Genomic DNA, 19,694 nt, shown 5'->3' with positions numbered 1-19,694 from the left:
AACCATTTTCAGCAGGTTTCCTGCCAAAATAGCTATAAACACTTCTCTCTATCTTCAAATGAGCCCGGTTCCAGGTCAAAAGCAGGAGCCTCATGGCATAATTCTGCTATTTCTATGCTTCATTCTTTACGCCTTGCTGTTTTTTGGCTGAAAAGTTATTTAAAAGGTTTAAAAAACGATGCCAAAACACTTTACCTTGCTCTTTAACAACCATAACACATTTTGACACATGGTTCAGTAAAGTTTAGGCAGGCTTGGAGTTTTTTTTTCCTTTTCTATTTTCCTTCTAGCCACCATACCACAGCATAGACATGTGGAATGTAACAAGAGTGTTGTCGTGTTGTAGTAACCAGAACTTGCCAGATGTTTCTAAAGCTCCTTTAATGTCTCTGTAGGTCTCTAAACAGCCTCTTTGTACGTTTCAACAGTGGCAGCTTGGTGGTACCGGGGCTTAAACCTCGAACCTTCTGATTAGTAACAGAGCTTTTAACATCGAAAACTTCATGTATTTATTCATTTAGGCATATAGATGAAATTGATTAAGACTAATAATGTGAAATTGTTATCAATTTCAGGATAAATATAAGTTCATTATGTCTTTACCAAAGCTAGAAGTGGTTTAAAGTGGCTTCAAACCTTACTGAATAGCTGAAAACACATTTAAAGTAAATTTTTTTTGGGGCAGTAAATGGATTTTATGATATTTCTGGTTTAACAATTTTGTATGATAGAATGAATGTTTAGGGGCAGGAGTGGACCTTTATCTTTGCTAGAATGCCCAATAGCTATCACACTTCAGGTTTTATTTTAGTCTACAAAGGGAAGAGGCTTGTATAATGTGTTTTTTCCTGTGTTTTTTCCCCTTTTTTTTTCTTTCACCAAGGTAATGATTATTTTTGTGCTTTTGTGAAGGTCTTATAGTAAGTACTCCCTTAGTATTTTCATCCTGTAGTCCATTGAAAATGGTCCATTAAAATGTTTTGTGTGGTTTATAAGAAACAGTCTAAATCCATTTTATTTGATTTTTTTTTTTTCTAAGCCAGACCTGGCTGGTTGGTGGTTTTGTTTCTTTAAAAATAATTACAGTTGATTAACGTTTATGAGCCCATTAATGAAGCGTTGTGAAAAATGATTTGAACAATTTATAGTATAGAGAACTAAAGATATGCTAGCTCATATGTAGGATGTTTCAGTAGTAAAGTCTATGTGGTGGTGGTTCAAAATGGGATGTTATGAAAGATATGGTCTTAAGTATATGAATAAGACTAATTGTGTAGTTGCATGTCACCAATAGAACCTGCTGGAGAAGTCTGCAGAGAGGGAGACTCGTCAGGAGTACGCTTTGGCTATGATCCAGTGCAAGGTCCTGAAACAACTGGAGAATCTGGACCAGCAGAAATACGATGATGAGGACATTACTGACGACATCAAGTTCCTTCTGGAGAGTCTGGGAGAAAGTGTTCAAGACCTCAGGTACCTTCTCTTCATTTTACTTCTCAAACAGATCATTTCTTGTGGCTCCATTGAGGGGGACAAAAAGAACACATGGTCAGCCAGATTGCTTCATTTCTTATATTAAATGAAGTTTAAACAAGTTTCTAATTCCTAGATTGAATGATGTAAAGTGAGCATGATCAGTTCATTACTTATTAAGCTAAATATTTAATAATGTTTAATAATAATGCCACTCTCATGAGGACGATGGCATTAACTATAACTACACTGTTAACTTTAGGCAAATTAAACATGCATGGTAGAATAGCACAGCGGTAATGTCTTACCAGATAAACTGCTGAAATATCAGTAGAAATATCTCACCGTTCGATTGTATTCATGGTTTGCGAATACCTGATCAGAGCGTGTTGGGTATATGAAAATATGCCTCTTCGTTTACATGAAGCTAATGTTTTTCCAGTGTATATTTTAATATCTGCTTAATAGCCATTTTATAAGTACGCTCATGTCTCTGCACAAAATTTTAATCAGGTAAAATTTCATAGGTCACTTTAGATGTAATTGTTTACTTCTCCACCCATCTGCTGCTATCTATAGTTTGTCAGCCCCATTTTACTTGTCCATTAAGAGAACACCATAGAACAGTTGTTATTTGGGTAGGGGGCATTCTGAGGGCAGTGGGAGGCAGACAAATTGTGCATAGTAACAGATGGGCTGCAAATGAGTGCAGTTTTATTCTTCATTTGCTCGTTAATTTGCTCATTTCTCTCATCACTAGATTTGCCATGGCCGGCACTGGCTTCTTTTTAAGAGCTTGTAATTTTTTAAGATTGGTTTAGCACATTCCTGGATTGAAAATAGTCTGTCAAACAGAAATATCCAGCCAAATTAATTGGTAAATGTTGAGTCATAGTCTGTAATTGTGGAATAGGTTGTCCAGCGATACTGTCAATGTGGCTTATGTATGTTTTATACACACTATCATACCAGTGTGACTGCTGTCTTATATAATAGTGTGGAATCTCTTCTCTGGCTTCATTCCTGTTCAGTAATTGACAGGGTAGAAAGGGGAGTGACATTGTGCAAAGCAGCAGATTGTTTACCCACAATGTCAACTGTGTATTAGATTTTCTGTTAATAAGCATCAGTGCACAATAATGAAATCAGCTGTCTGGCTTTTATTAATGTTTTTCATCATTTCCACATGCAGCCATCACTGTACTTGGTCAAGTGCACGATCCAATACTAAGAACAATTTCTGGAATGATGTTACTATTTCAGTCTGCATATTTCATGGCATGCTTTTTATCTTTCTTAAATCTATCTACGTGCAGCTCCTTCGATGAGTACAGTTCCGAGCTGAAGTCTGGTCGACTTGAGTGGAGTCCGGTGCACAAGTCAGAGAAGTTTTGGAGAGAGAATGCTGTTCGTCTGAATGAGAAAAACTACGAACTACTCAAGTGGGTGGCTAATGTAGCATGACCAAATTGAATGAACTTTGCTGTTGACATCGTTTCACATTGCTTGTTAAGAAATGTGAGAATGAATGTTTTAATTACATTTGGTGCTGTGATGAATCTAATATGCATGGAATGAAGAGGACTTGAGTGGTTTTATTGTCCTGAATATTACAATAAAAAATGAGGGGTAGATAAGTATGCATAATGCACAATAACATTAAATTCTCTCTCTCTCTCTCTCTCTCTCTCTCGCTACCTACCTACCTATCTGAGCACTTTAATATAAAAACCTGTATCCCTGCCTGCTCAGTCATGCAATCAGTCAGCAATTCATCAATCATGTTGCAGCAGTTCAATGTAGTAACCACTCTTTACAACCATAGTGAGCAGAAAAGCATCTCAGATCACAAAAGATGCTGACAGATCGGCCACAAAAACAGTAAACCACAGAGAGTTCCACTCAGCCATGAACAGAAGGTTAATTGGGCACAAACTCACCAAATGTTTTGTCAGTCCTCAACTGACCAGTTTTGGTATGCTTGAGCCCACTGATTTGAGCCTTGAAGTAAATCAAACAAGATTTCTCATCAACAAGGCATTTCTGCCTGTAGCTCTCACCTTTCTGTCAAACTCCGTTAAAATATTTTAGGAGATGAGCAGTTTCTGAAAGACATCAGCACATGAAGCTCTTAATTTGTAGCTACATGATTATTATGCATCGTGTATACACACACATTGTGGATTTTAAGGCATTAAACCTGATGCAACAACTGATCCTTGTAGATCCTATCTACTTGTAGATGATTTTGTGTCTCCATCGTAAATGGATGTCTTTCTCTTTCAGTCACCTATTATATAGTCTTGCACAATTGTTCTAATTACCTGTGCTTTTTGTAATTGCAGCCCAGTTCATTCTTGGCTTGTTGTTTGCGATCTCTCTTCAAATCCTCACAGAATTACAGCAGCTTTATGTGTCCTTTCCATCTTAAATCACATGCTGCTGTTATCTTACTGCTTTGAACAAGAGCCTATATAAAGAACATCCTTCTTGATGCATGGCTTTGTATTTTATCTTTCTATTGAACGGACACGTCTGACTATAGTTCTCCTGCCCTAAATAGTCGGAATAGTATAAGGCAGAGACCTTTTAGGCTTGTGACTCACCTAAACTTTTATTTTCCAGTTACAGTTACACTGTTTAGATTTCTCAGTGTTTGTTACAGGGAAAAATGTCAAGACACAAAAGAACTCTTTGGTCATCAGATGAGATTGTGGTCGTAGAATGCACGAACATAAACGAACGATCGTGACAACTTCAGCTGAAAAGTCATAAAATCTTTTATTAAATCTCAAAAAGACATGAAAGTATGGCAGTGCCAGTGACCAAACATAAAATTAAATGTGGGATTAAAAAGGAAAACAGGTTGTTGAATCGTGGCAGCAGAGAGTCTCTTTGATGTCACATCAGAGTTTAATCTTGACAAAGCAAAAACGTACACAGCACGAAATGAAATAGCGGATGAATTATAGATTCATATATCCTGAAAGTCCACTTTGAAGAATTGCCATTCATGTTGTCATCTTTTACTCTGTCATCACTCCTCTTCACGTTTTCAAAGACATTTCTGTTGTGTGTTCACTGTGTGTGTGTGTGTGTGTGTGTGTGTGTGTATGTATGTGTATATATGTATGTATGTGTGTGTGTATGTATAAATATATATATATATATATATATATATATATATATATATATATATACATACGTATATATACATATATACGTATGTATGTATATATATATATATATATATATATATATATATATATATATATATATATATATATATATATATATAATTTTTTTTCTTTAATCCCAGGTCTGTCGTTAGAGTATCTTTCTCATATAAGCTCACATTATGTGTTTTTGCACAGTTGCTTCTAGAAATCTTTTACAATTTTATTAGGATCCTCACATACAGTGTGACCAGGAGACTCGCTCAAAAGACACGCAGTGTAAAACCGGCATCAGAGTTTATATTCCCCCAGATACCAGAGTCTCAGTTTTGATTGCAGTTACGAAACGAGCGTTTATTTGTACTACTGTGTCCCAGGATTCTGACCAGGCTGCTAGAGATGTCTGATGACCCTCAGGTTATTGCTGTGGCTGCTCATGATGTGGGAGAGTATGTAAGACATTACCCTCGTGGCAAAAGGTAAGCTGGTCTAGCAATCCTCTACAAACAGACTAGTCTAAATCTTTTTAATTTCCTTTTTTTAAGCTTTTAGTCATACACACATACATACATTCATACACACAAACACACACTTGTGTATACATTCTCGGCACAGTGACATTTACATATGGGCTGCTTCACGCAGGGAAGAGCCACGGTGGCAAAGCTCTTGTGTTGTTATCGGGAAATGACAAACTTCAGGGGGTTTACAACTGCATCACACCATCCTGTCACTGATTGTTTCCATTCCAACCTCCAACAGTAGGTGATTTTCCAAGAAGTACGAAGAGACTCTCCTGGTGATTATTATCTGTGGGTGTCCACTATAAGTGTACACATTTGCACTGCTTTTAACAGTGACCAAGTCGTTCTCTTGCTCTCCATAGGTGCTTAATGTTAAGAATCACCTCGGGTACTAACCCTTTAATTGGACCGTTCCAGAGCAATTTAGTCTCGCAGACCTGCGCTGCCGGAGATCAGGAATAATCCAGGATAATTACTGCCTTTTCATTTTTCCTTACTAGTTCTTATAATTCGCATCCTTTGTGTCTTTTCTGTCACATTTGAAAAGAGGCATTTGTTTATTCATGCATTTTTCTTTAGTAGTTTTCTGCTCTGTACCATTTTAACGATTAATTGAAAAAAAAAAAAAAACGTGCGCCATCACCTTGTAAATAAAAATGACATACCTAGGAGTGCAATTTCCTTAAACAATAGTGTTTTTTGCACTTTATGAGCCAGGTGCTTTAAATGCTCCTAAATTGATTCACTGGAAATTATTAGTGTGACTTGACATTAGACATGATGCTCAGTGTCATTGTAATACAGCTCCTTAATGCTCAGCTGAATGGACTCCTGAAATGAGCAGTTTTCAGATCTTTTAGTGAAGTGAAGTAGAATAAACAGCAATATCATTTTAACAGCAGCAGTGTCTAGACTTTCTAATGTTTAGATGACAAGATTAGATCAATCTTTTTGTCCTTTCCCTGTCAGGGTGATTGAACAGCTGGGTGGGAAGCAGCTGGTAATGAACCACATGCATCATGAGGACCAACTGGTGCGCTACAACGCCCTACTAGCTGTTCAGAAGCTGATGGTGCATAACTGGTAAGTTAAGCTTTGCTCAACAGCCCAAGTCATTTAAAATGTCAGACCCACTATTTTAAAATGTCATGTGCAGTGTTTCAGTAATGGTGCAGCAGGAACCCAAGAGTAAGAGACTGAAATAAAGCGATCAGCAGATGCAAATGCAATACGACAATAATCGAGATCTAAACGCTGTCAGAAGATGAGGGTTAATTTTCTGTAACAGCAGCTCAGACAGTATGGCTGGCAGTAATTTTAAATGACAGGTTCATAATAATGTGCTAATTTTAATCCAATTTTGTTTCTATAGTAACTGCTAATTCGTAGGGACTTGTTCAGCAGACGCAAAGCGCAAATCATGGCTAAGAATAAACACGTTATTTTTTACAAGAAAGCAACACTAATCAATAGTCATTGATGCAGCAAAGCCTAGAGAACTTTATTTTAGATTTATGTAAGGAGCTTCGGGTGTCAACGCTTTATAATAAGCGGTAAGTTTTCCACCACAGGAGAGTCTTAAAGACAGAAGACTTGGCACTTTATGGTTTCTTTGTAACATGACAAGGTTTCAGCAACATGAAATGTAACTATAAACTGATAAAAAATAGTATATGTCTTTTATTTAATAAATAAATAATATATAATTGTTGGCTGATTACTGTGGTGTAAGAGGAATAAAACACTGTATTAAAGGACTGTATGATTATTGGAAAAGAATTGCTATGGAAACCACCCTGTTTTTGATTAATGACCTATAATCGTCCATGATGTCATGTTTAATATCCTACATACCCATTGGCTAGTATTTTATATTCTAAAGGATACTTTACAACATGAAACATTTTAAAATGGTTCCATTTATAAGAGAGAATCTTGTAAACCACTGGTTTATCACGTAGCACTTGAAGAAGATGCGTTTCTTGGAAAGAGCTGATATTTTGAAATCATTAACAGTTTTTGTTGATGCTGTGGCTGTTATTGACTAAAAGCATTTGAAATCAAAGAAGAAGGAGAAAAACACAAATATTTGCTTTCTTTCTTATCCATGTCTAATCCCAAAGAGCTTACTTTAACCACAAATGAAGCCATTATGTGTTTGAATGAGTGACTCGGAGACGTGAAGTTTTGTAGTCTTTCTCAAAAAGATCAGATCAAATTGAAGGATCCTTTTGGATGTCTGTTAGAAATGTATTACGTATATTTCAGTCATCTTGTTGTCCACTTTTCTCTTATTTTGCGTGTGTGTAGAAGAATTGATTTTGGTCAAGGATAATGTCAGTACTTGAATTCATTTTTTTAAATTCACATTTATTTATGTAGCGGTTTTAACAATGGACAATGTCTTAAAGCAGGTTTACAGAACATAAGAAACATAATACAAAAGTTTAGTATAATACAAAGATTCACGATTAATATTAGACATAGTTAAATGTTTGTATTTAGCCCCAATGTGCAAGCCTGATTTGATTGTAGCAAGGAAAAACTCCCTTAGATAGAAGAGGAAGAAACCTTAAGAGGAACCAGACTCTAAAGGGAACCCATCCTCATTTGGGTGACACTGGAGAGTGTGATTATACATATAAAATACGAAAGTTGTGTATTGATGAGGAGGTTGTTGTCCTCAAAGACCACATGGAGTTGGCATCTAGTCTTAACTGTGCAAAATCCTCATGAAGCAGAATCCAACTGGAGCTGGAACATCTCTAGATGCGTCAGGATCCTCACAGGGTTTGGTTTCTTCTCAATGAAGGTCCATAATCTTTATGACACGAAACACAACTGGAGCTGGTACAATCTCTGGATGCCTCTGGATGGTTAGAAAGAGAGAAGCAAGTAAAGAGGAATTGGCATAGCTGCTGTTCATAATATTAACCAGCACTAGATGATATTGTGCATTTGATCAGATGTACTGGAGCACAGGATTATGGGAAGTATTATGAATATGCCTGGCTAAAGAAATAATGTCTTTAATCAGCATTTAAACTAGGAAAGTATGTCTGAGCCTCGAACACTATCAGGGAGGCTGTTTTAAAGTTTAGGAGCCTAAATATGAAAACGCTCTATTGCCTTTAGTAGACTTTAATATTCTGGGAACTACCAGAAGTCCTGAGTTTTGTGATCTTAGAGAGAGTGAAGGATTGTAGCGTGTTAAAAGACTAGTTAGATACATGGGAGCTAAACCATTTAGAGCCTTGTACGTAAGTAGCAGCAGTTTGTAATCAATTCTAAAGTTAACAGGTAGCCAGTGAAGAGATGACAAAATTGGGGTTATAACTTACTAATTAGGGCTTTGCATGCTGTTCTTAACCCCAGTTTATCATCGTTCTAAACCCTGCTTTTAACCCTGCACCAAGGAACCGTTCACACCTGGGGTAATGGATCTCCTGCACTTTTGCAGTGTTAATCCTTCATTGTAGTGCCAAACTTGTACAGTGTCAGAGGAAACAGTTTTATTTTTATGCTTATTGTCAGAAAAGTCTTTTTAGGACAAACCGGACGTCAGTCAGAAGTAACCGAGTATTTAAGGAACTCGCTGAAAAAGCGGAAGTTGGATATTAATGAATTTCTGGGCAACTAGACGGGAAATTTAAAAATGACAAAAAAGATGACAAAATCGTGAAAGATAACACTTCCTCAACCGAACAAACCACAGACAACGATGTGAATGCGTGAGACAATTTATTTTAAGCAGTCATACTGTAGTCTCTAAACATGGATGTTGTAAATAAGAAGGTTAAGACAGGGTGTAGGAATGTACAGTGTGAAACAACAGATTATGAAGAGCCAGATTAGCTGTTAACCTCTAGGTAAGTATGAACAGTGTGAAACCTGGAACATGTTAACACAGGTGTCTGTTTACACAGAGATTAATGACCCAGTGGTCGCACTAGGTCAGGTGTGAAAGCGTACTGTTTGCTGTATAAATAGTGTCTCACATTTGCCACATTCAAGCAAATAATTGTTTTGTTCAAGTACCAACGTTTTGTTCATTGCTCTCTTCTTTATACCTCTATCATACAGTTGAGGCCAAAATTATTAGCCCCCCAGGAATTTTGGAACATTTTCCTAAAGATCTTTCCAATGTTTGCAGCATTGATAAAACTTGATATAATCAAACATTCGCCAGTGCTATTTAGTAGCTTTTGGTACATTTTGGAATATAAAATACATTTTTAGGCTTGCTTTATAATCAAATATAGTGAAAATGGGGTGGTCAAAAATATTAGCCCCTTGTGAATATTTGCTTTCAAAACACACCCAATTAATCAATCAGCTTTCAAAACACACCTAATTAATCAATCAGCTTTCAAACCACACCTGTGCAGTCAATTGGCTTCCTAACAACACCTGGGCATTCAATCAGCATTAAAGGACTCCAAGGAACAGGGCACTTGAACACATTATTGGGAGAGACTACTTTTACTCACCATGCCAAAGACAAAGGAAATCAGTCTTGAGCTCAGAAAGAAGATAGTGGAGGCTCATGATAAGGGGGAAGGCTATACTGCCATTTCCAAGCTTTTCACAGTGTCTAGAACCGCCGTACGTTGCATCATTGCCAAGTACAAGGAGACAAATTCTGTAAGAAACAAACCTGGGCGTGGTCGTAAGCGCAAGATTTCAAGAACCCTGGAGAGGAAAATAGTCAGAGATATCAGCAAGATGCCCCAGACATCTGCCAAGATGATTGTTGCTGACCTGGCCTCTTCTGGAGTTGATGTTTCAAGGAACACAGTTGTGAGGGCTCTTCATCGTGGTGGGCTTCAGGGCCATCGTCCCAGAAGAACCCCTTTACTCCAACAGCGGCACATCACAGCTAGACTGAGGTTTGCCCGTGAACATTTGAAAGGTAAAGATGAGTTTTGGGAGTCTGTGCTTTGGTCTGATGAGACTAAACTGGAACTGTTTGGGCACATGGATGTTGCTTATGTTTGGCGAAGAAAGGGTGAGGCCTTCAACCCTAAGAACACAGTTCCCACAGTTAAACATGGTGGTGGGAGCATCATGCTGTGGGGCTGTTTTGCAGCTTCAGGCACAGGGAGCCTTGTTCGGGTGCATGGCATCATGAAAAAAGAAAATTATGTTGACATTTTGAGGGATAATATGCAGAAATCTGCTCGTAGTCTAGCCTTAGGTCGTCGCTGGGTCTTCCAACAAGACAATGACCCAAAGCATACATCGAAATTGGTCCAACAGTTCCTGAAGGATACCAAAACAAAGGTCCTGGAGTGGCCCGCACAGAGCCCAGACCTCAATCCTATTGAGAATCTGTGGCGAGTGCTCAAAGTGAATGTCCATGCTCGGAAACCACGTAATTTGGACCAGCTGGAGCAATTTGCAATGGAAGAATGGGCTAAAATCCCTCAGGAAACCTGTGCCAACCTAGTAAAGAACTACTCTAAGAGGTTGTTGTCAGTTGTGGCTCAGAAAGGGTTCACTATTGACTATTAATGACCGGGGGCTAATAATTTTGGACGTTTCATTTTTGCCCTTTCTTGTTTCAACTCACTATTTCAATTAAATATCCTAATCAAACTTAGTGGAGATTTTGTCTTTGTTATTTTGGAAACAAACACACTATAAAACACTTGTTGTTAATGGTCATTTCCATGGAGAAATCAAGAGTTTTGTCTAATTTCATAAGGGGGCTAATAATTTTGGCCTCAACTGTATATGTATCGTTATATGGTGCTATTATGTGGCTACGATTGCTTTGTGCAAGATTATGAAAATCTATATCGAATAAAAGTTTTTTTTGTTTTTTTTTAATGTGCATGATCAGTGATTCGTAAATAGCCTATTTATAACATTACCTCAATGTTTTTACCTCTGTTTACTAGCAAGTCTGAACAAGCTAGAGAGAACAGGGGAATAGAAAGAGATTTTAAGGCACTCATCTATGAGCATGAACCTGGTCATTATATAAAAGAAATCCTGATAGTTCACTCTCTGTAATGTTATCGGAGTCTCAGCAGCTCAGTGACAGATGGATAGTAGTGCTGTAAATGCCCATTAGGTGAATCATTTAAGAGTAAAGCCTGACAACGCTTATTGCGCGCAGAATAAATGTACATGTAAAAAAACAAAACAGGAAAGCCTTCCAATTAGAAGCTTAAAAGCTTTTTAAACATTTTTTCATATCCAGAGGGTTTGTAAAGTCTTCAGATTCTTTAACTTTTTGCACACTTCATTGTGTGTATTGTGTTTTATTTCACTCTCACATTCTCACTCATTTTCTACCGCTTATCCGAACTACCTCGGGTCACGGGGAGCCTGTGCCTATCTCGGGCATCATCGGGCATCAAGGCAGGATACACCCTGGACGGAGTGCCAACCCATCGCAGGGCACACACACACACACTCATTTACTCATGCAATCACACACTACGGACAATTTTCCAGAGATGCCAATCAACCTACCATGCATGTCTTTGGACCGGGGGAGGAAACCGGAGTACCCGGAGGAAACCCCCGAGCCACGGGGAGAACATGCAAACTCCACACACACAAGATGGAGGCGGGAATCGAACCCTGACCCTGGAGGTATGAGGCAAACGTGCTAACCACTAAGCCACCGTGCCCCCTGTTTTATTTCAAACGGATTGAATTTGACCATTAATTTGCTCCCAATTATCTGTACAGAGTAACTGAAAACACTAGAAATCTAACATTTAGACTAGTATTCAGAGATGATCTCGATGTATTTAGAAGGATATTGGAGAAGCACCTCGGATTCTCGCACTCTTCCTGGCAGAATTTCTCACATGCAGACAGATTGGATAAGAGAGTCTCTGAACTGCGTCTACAGGTCTCTACACAGATGGTCTATGAGGCTCAAGGAAAACATTCAGAGACTCGTTGCTAAGCTATTCCAGTGTTGTCACTGCTGTATTCCGTGGGTCTAAGAGAACCTTTTCAGCATGCTGTAAAAGATTTTCCAAAATCCAAGAACCTATTTGAAGTAGGCTGCACTTATGGTTCTTAATGTTTTCCAATGGATTTATACCCATGCCACGCTCTATGGCTCAACACTATTTGAACGCGGCAGTCAACAGAGAATTGTGGGACCTTGTGCACATTTATGTGTGTGTGCCTTTCGAAATCATGTGCAGTCCAAACTGTACAGGTAGATCAAAGTAATCAAAGCAAACACAAATGCACCAAAGCTCAGTTTGGAGTGCAAAGCCCAGGTTCTGGGAGATTTTAATAAACATAGCTAAATGAGACAAACAATTCTTAAACATTTTTGTTTTGCTATATACAATTATGTATAATTGTTTGTAGTTTGGGAGGCACGGTGGCTTAGTGGTGAGCACGTTTGCCTCACACCTCCAGGGTTGGGGGTTCGATTCCTTGTGTGTGTGGAGTTTGCATGTTCTCCCCGTGCCTCGGGGGTTTCCTCCGGGTACTCCGGTTTCCTCCCCCGGTCCAAAGACATGCATGGTAGGTTGACTGGCATCTCTGGAAAATTGTCCGTAGTGTGTGATTGCGTGAGTGAATGAGTGTGTGTGTGTGCCCTGCGATGGGTTGGCACTCTGTCCAGGGTGTATCCTGCCTTGATGCCCGATGACACCTGAGATCCCCGTGACCCAAGGTACTTCGGATAAGCGGTAGAAAATGCATGAATGAATGAATAAATGTTTGTAGGTCAATAGCCAAAAACGTAAATGATTCATTTGAAAAATGTAAAACAAAATGTGCGAAAAGTGAAGGGGTCTGAATACTTGGCAACCTGTTTGCTGTTCACATAGACATTGAGCTCTGTATGTAAGAAAGGCTCCGCAGGAACGTGTTCAAACTGATGTGTAAAAATATGTCAGCCAGAAGGAGGTGTCTTCAGACTTCAGTCTTCTCTGTAGCGCATGTTTAATGTTAGGGTTTTTATTTCACCCAAAGGAGAGACAAAGTGTAACTGGCGTAATTGTTGCCATGGGTTTGTTCTTTTAGAAGACGTTAGTGCTGAAATGCACTGTTTATATATAGCACAGACAGTCTTCACTGGACGCTCTGTCTTTAATCAGTAGGAATGACGTCTTGTTCAATCAGCTCCAGTGTTGAACTGTGTGCGCTACTTAAAGGAATGAACAGGAAGGAAAGCGACATGATGTTCACATATCTTCCTGACTTTTGTAAGCATCGGTGAGCTCTTCCAGTGCTACAGAGTAACAGATAAACACAGATTTTGCACTCCACCTAGAACAGGTCATGAGTCTCTGTGACACTTGCTGTGTGTGCGTGGTGTTTTAGCTTGTGCTGCTATTGAGGTGTCTTGCTCTCTCGGGGATTACTAGGGGTGCACAGAAACATGCTGTTATCGCTTTTATTTCCTTTTCTTTTTACCACAGCAGCTGTTTGATGGGTCGTCTCTTCGGGGAAACCTGTATTTCGGTTTAAAGATGATGTGATTTAATGTTAGAGCAATGCCTTTGCTGACCATTCCAGAGTTTTGACGATTCAGAATTATTCTATAAACGTTACTTCCGTTCATTATTTGCTTAAATCATCCGGAGCGTCTGCCATACTAGTCCCCGTGGTTGAGCTGTTGCTATGGAAACACTAATACAAGCCTATTGTTTGAATTATAGCCGGAACTTCAGTCCGATCTGATGTTCTAGAAAATTACTCAATAGCTTGAGAATAAAGTATAGCTGATGCATTATATAAAAAATGCTTAAAAAAAAAAAAAGAATCTAGTCCCTGTGCTCTATTGTAAGCGCAGTCTGGATGAGTATCAACAGCCATTTATAGAGCAGGATATGTTTCATTCATTCATTCTTTTTTTTTTTTATTACTTTTTTTTTTTTTATTAAAGGATTTATAATAGCTTCTCTCGGATAAGAAAAAGAATAGAGAGCAGATACATGTCAATGCAACGGTCTGTCCTTGTTATCGAGTCATTTGCTTAGCAACGGACAAAGCAAGCCAGAAGGAAAGGATATTTTCTAGTTCAAGATGGCGAGCTTTTAGGGCTTTTTAAAGCTTTTAAACAGTAAGCAGTTTCGCACAGTAAGAAATCCAAACGGTATTGTGTCCTGCTTATGAAAGATTTGAATAGCCTGGATCCTCTTCTGTAACAAAATGGATCCATGTGAATAAAAGATCATTCAGAAATGTGAGTTATATGCAGTACAATTGCAGTGTGCCACGTGTTCAGCTTCATGTAGGTCACAATGAACTTGCTTTGAAAGTGAAAGTGTAATTAATATCTCTTTGTTAGTCTACAAACGACTTGTTTTTTTTCCCCCACTCGACTTCTTGAAGCAAGTGGCTTAAAAGCTTGCTGCGGTGTCGGCTACATACCTGCAGCTGATTCAAGAAATCCATAAAACTGGAAGCAACAGGGAATGGTGTGAAAGGCTTCTAACGATTGTGTCTTGTTTTGCAGGGAGTATCTGGGCAAACAGCTGCAGTCCACAGAGCAGTCCACACCGGCTGTAGCCACCCGCAGCTGAACTCTCCTTGCTCGTGTTCGCATCACTGGATGTTGTGTGAATCTCTGTTATTGCTGCATTGTGGGGAAAAAATATAAAAAAAACTTTTGATCCTGTGTTGATGTACTGTGTTCGTGTTCATACAGTAAGCACACCGACTGCTCCAAGATTACTGAGCTAACAAAGCATGATTAACGAATATACGCTTTATGTTACAGGAAGTGTGTATAGTCTTCTTTTAGTTTTCCATCTGTAGCCACTGTTCACAGGGGCTTTACTCTCATTTGGTAGAATTTTCCTGCTTGTAATAAAACGATGAAGTAGTTTCCAAAGTGAGTGATATTTCGTGTTATTTATGTCTTATGTGTAATACAAGAATGCATTCCAATAAAGATTAAACATGAATAAACCAATCTTACATGGTCTGTTATACATTTCTGTAATGTTGTGTGAACTGCAGGCCACTTCATCTGCGTCTGCATTTATTCAGTCCCCAAATATTTATATCGGCCTCTGCATTCATATTTAATCTAGACGTGAGCGTGGTCTATACACGTGGAACAGTTGTGTTCGGTTTTCTTTTCTTTAGTACGTACCTCTGAAACATTGGAAAACACTGAAAATATTTGATTTTTCACACACAGATGTGAAAAACGAAGAAAAAAAACATCTCCCTTTTCCAGTTCCTAGATGTTTTTGGGCTAGTTCTTAGTGAAATTTACTGAGACCTTCCAGTCCTCAGTTGTCTCTGAAAGTAAACGTATGCTCTCAGAGGACTTGATTCGTCATGTAGGATCCTGGTCCTGAAACACACACCTTGTCTGAATGTGAAGCTTTTCTAGCAGGCTTTATTCAAACAAACAACATGCACTTCCTGTTCATTTCAGCATTTGTATTCATTTAGAACACATTATCTATTCAATTTTAATAATGCATTCACAATTTGCTTCCACTCCTAGTAAACTGGCATTAAACAGAACATCTGCTACTGAACAGAGCGAGTCTGAAAGCTTCTCTGTGCATTACTCTCCATCGTTCTGTGTGTATGTTTTGATCATCAGACCTTATTCACTCTTTATCTACGAGACTCGCTGATGGACAGAAGGTCTCCACCGGTTTCATGGTAACGTTAATATTCCTGCATGTCGATTAATGTAACTGTTTAGAAATGCCAGTGCGTTAATCTTTTTTCTCAGGGGAACAAAATATAACTGATTTCAAATGTAACCCACAAATAGGCTTCCTGCACATATTTGTCAATTGAGGAACGAGCTGACTGCACACTGCAGGTAGAAAAGATTTTAATGAATGTTTCGTGTGTCTCAGCCTCAGACCACACACTGTGAGAAAAATGGAAGGTTAACACTGATGTACATCATGATAAGGGTTTTTTCCCCTCCTCATAATACCTGTTGATGATGATTGTACTATAGTACTATAGTAATTTTGCATTACTCTACTCTTACATGAGCTATTTTTTTTACTCCTAAAACAGTCAGATACGTATAATACAGTATATAGTCAATACACCTCACTTTATTTTCATTGGTGATGATGTGCTATGGATGTGTCGGTGAAAGTGGTATAATTATAAATATAATCTCACATTTCGGTGGATGTTCTGGACATAACTCTGTCTCTGATGAGCTGCACAAATCAACAGTCTGGGCTAGAAAGAAATCAGTCCAGCATTGCTTCTTCGTATCATTTTATGTTTGTTTTTTTCCCACCACTGGTCACTTTGGAGTTCCTCCAAAGTAAACGAAGAAGGATAACAATAACCGCAGCAGGAAGAAATGTTTGTTATCAATGGTAGTTCAAACATGATGATAATGATAATGATGATGATGATGATGATGATGTTAATAATAATGATGATGATGATGATGATGATGTTTGTGATGATGATCAAACTCTACAGTGATCAAAACAACAAGTGTCATATCTCTGGGTTCACTGGCATAAGATGAACTAAACATATTGCTCTGATATTTTTTAAAATCCTTTTTCAAACCTCCTACTGTACAATGTTTTCATTACGTTTTTCACAATATTTCAGTAGATTGTTCTCAGACAGTGAAGACCAAAACTGAAGACTTAGTGCACTAAAATGAATCTGAGGTTATATCCCTGCTCGGTTTTGGCGCATTGACACCAAACTTTAACAGCTATACCATCAGTCTACATGGGCGGCATCAGAACAGCACCAAATACTGGTCCTGAAATATGGGATAAAATGCACTTTTTGCTTCTAACTTTTGAAAATTTTGTCCTAAAATCATGCAAGTATGTAGATTCAGGGAAACATACTCTACATACATTAAACACCAAGTTTTATTCCGTTGGCCATTTAGAAGTGATGTTAAGATGCTATAGTTTACAAACCCATTGAAATATCATTAATTATACAATTTAATCCAAATGAATCATATTTTTTACACATACATTTAATGTTCTTAATGTGTGACCCTTATTTTTATTATTATAATTAGTAAAAGTATTTTAAAGACATAGATATACAAAAACGCAGAGGAAAAACTGCTTGACTATAAAACATCAGCCATTTGTCTTGTCTGTAACGTGACCTTTATAGCACTTTAGCATTTACCTGCAGTATATATCATATATATTATTCTGATTGTTGCATGTACAGTATCATAATCTGTTTTTCTTTGTTGGATGCTGCTTGTAACCATTATGTTTGTTTCCTGAACCACAGTCCAATTTACACTATTTCCCAAATGGCCACCAAATGCTGTGTGTGCAGTGTGCAGGGGGATTGGCAGATGCAGCACCTGGGTAATTTGTGTACAGACACTCTAGCTGAAATGGAAAATAAGCCACGGAGCTGGTAGCTAACAGGTGGGAACCCTGTATGCTTTCTCTGTGTCCTGCTGGAAATAACCTTCCACCCTATTAGCACTGACTGATAACTCTTTCAGATGTGACGCTGTAAACAATGACATGTTGTGACCAGTTACATTTTTATGTGCTGCTTTATGTGGCCTCAGTGTCATTAGATTTAGAAGAAGAAAGATAAGGGTGTAAATGATGTTTATTTGGGTGAATTCACTTTTCCCAAGTCAATGCAGGGAATGTTGCTCTCTCTGTGTGTGTGTGTGTGTGTGTGTGTGTGTGTGTATGTATATATATATATATATATGTATATAAAATTAAGACAAAATTTCCTTAATAAAGTTGATCCGATGGTCTGACCATCCTGTGTGTCCTGAGCAAGTTATCAATTCACCTTATTGACTGACTCCCCTTGCGCTTGTTAACACAGGTCAGCGGATTGCCTGTTCCCTTGGTTACAATTAAAACAAGAGTGACTCTACAGTGTGCTGAGTCTCTGTGTCACACTGCCTACGCTTTGTGTAGCACCACAATGGGATGAATGAGTGCAGCCCAATGCATCACACTCTAAGAACTTACTCAGGGCAGTACATTAAAACACCTCAGCATCTCTGTACGTATGATTAGGCCTCTTTATTTGCTTCTTATAGTACTTGAAAAACAATACAGAGAAGGAGAGAGTCATTGACTTGCCAGATTAGTCAGTAAACAGATTTGCACATACAGTCAGCTTAATATTTAGCTTAATATTTAAGGACACCCCAACATGGGTTGCTATGGATGCATAGAAATTCACGTGATGTAGAAAAAAACCCTCATAGGGTCAAGAAAATCTCCTCTATTATGATGTGACTATCTCTCTGTGCTCTTAACTGTAATCCCCTGACTACAAATATTACAAAAGTTTTAATGCTGAAGATCTTTTAAAGTATAATCCACAGCACTTCTTTAGACAGTGCAGCATCGCCAATATGTCTTTACTGTGCTGTGTTACAATCAAGCGAGTGATTGGGTCCTCCTGGCGTTTTTTTGTAGCCGAGCCACTTCTTGCACAGATGAACCTTTCAATGCCGCCGGGAGGTCCTATTTAGATCCTGATTACTGACATCAGTGGTATTTCATATGAATTGAGCACAAAAACAGCTTTAACAAAGAACATCAGTCACTGAAAGGTGCTGTAGAGCAAAACCCATATGTCAGTATTCCTGCTCATGTCTTACCATAAACATTACTAGGAACCTTATGAATAATCGAAATATATTCCTATATAATGTGCGGTCCACTTAATCTAACCTTATATTTAGGCAACAATGAAATCAGTGACAGTATTTCATAAATGCTCCAGCAAGTGTAATACCTGATCTAAAAGGTTAAGATGAGCCTCCATTTCTCACTGAAATGGACGAAGGGTTAGCACCACTCTGTACGAGTCTATAAATTGGGCCTCCATTATTGCGCCATCAGTGCTAATGGCTTTAGTGAGAGCTCCATCTTTTGCTTTGTGCTTGTCTGACGCACAGGAGGACTTTGATCACGTTTCGTAGCCGCTGAACAAAGTATCTCTACTTTCAGTAATTTTCAGCTTCCTTGTAGAAGAAGACATGGTGAGAAATTTGAGAGATGGCATGTGTAATGTTCAGCCTTGTATATAGTGGTGATTTTCAGAAAATGCGTTTGTATACAAGACACGATCAGACAGGGTGACTGAATGCACATGAAAGCATGACAGAGTTGTCTGACTCTCAGTAAAACCTAAATAACGTATTAAAGGAAAGACATTTCATCTCACAGACGGTGAGGAGACTTTGTTAGATATTAATCACCACCTTCAGCACAGTAGCAGTAATTTCATTTCACTATGTCAGCTATTATGGTTGAAATGACAATAAAAGCTACTTGACTCTTCTTGACTCTCTTGAAGAGGAGTTCAGTGAGGTCAGTGAGGTTGAGGTCTAGGCTCTGAACAAGAGGTTCAAGTTCTTCCACTCCAACCTCCACAAACCATGTCTTCATGGAGCTGGTTTTGTGCACAAAGTCATTATCCTGCTGGAACAAATGGCTTTCACTTCTTAGATCTAGTAAAGAGAAGCTGTAACACTACAGCATATAAAGAAATATCAACAAATATAAATGTGTTTAAGATCAAGTGCTTTTGTTTGCCTGGAATATTG

At 38.4% G+C, this 19,694-nt stretch overlaps 1 protein-coding gene across 1 annotated transcript in view; it reads left to right on the top strand.

Annotated features, from left to right (window-relative positions):
• The window catches only part of atp6v1h (ATPase H+ transporting V1 subunit H), a 36,299-nt gene extending 21,219 nt beyond the window's left edge, over positions 1 to 15,080 (top strand). The window contains exons 10-14 of the mRNA XM_060874139.1: positions 1,295 to 1,473; positions 2,790 to 2,915; positions 5,027 to 5,128; positions 6,143 to 6,256; positions 14,622 to 15,080. Of these exons, the coding sequence (XP_060730122.1) occupies positions 1,295 to 1,473; positions 2,790 to 2,915; positions 5,027 to 5,128; positions 6,143 to 6,256; positions 14,622 to 14,688 (588 nt within the window). The 3' untranslated portion in view covers positions 14,689 to 15,080. The remainder of the gene's footprint in view (positions 1 to 1,294; positions 1,474 to 2,789; positions 2,916 to 5,026; positions 5,129 to 6,142; positions 6,257 to 14,621) is intronic.
• Positions 15,081 to 19,694: the final 4,614 nt, after the last annotated feature.

This window comes from Tachysurus vachellii, chromosome 7 (assembly GCF_030014155.1).
Source record: "Tachysurus vachellii isolate PV-2020 chromosome 7, HZAU_Pvac_v1, whole genome shotgun sequence".
Taxonomy (NCBI): domain Eukaryota; kingdom Metazoa; phylum Chordata; class Actinopteri; order Siluriformes; family Bagridae; genus Tachysurus; species Tachysurus vachellii.
The sequence above is the reverse complement of the archived record's forward strand: the minus strand, read 5'-3'. Positions and strand labels throughout refer to the sequence as shown.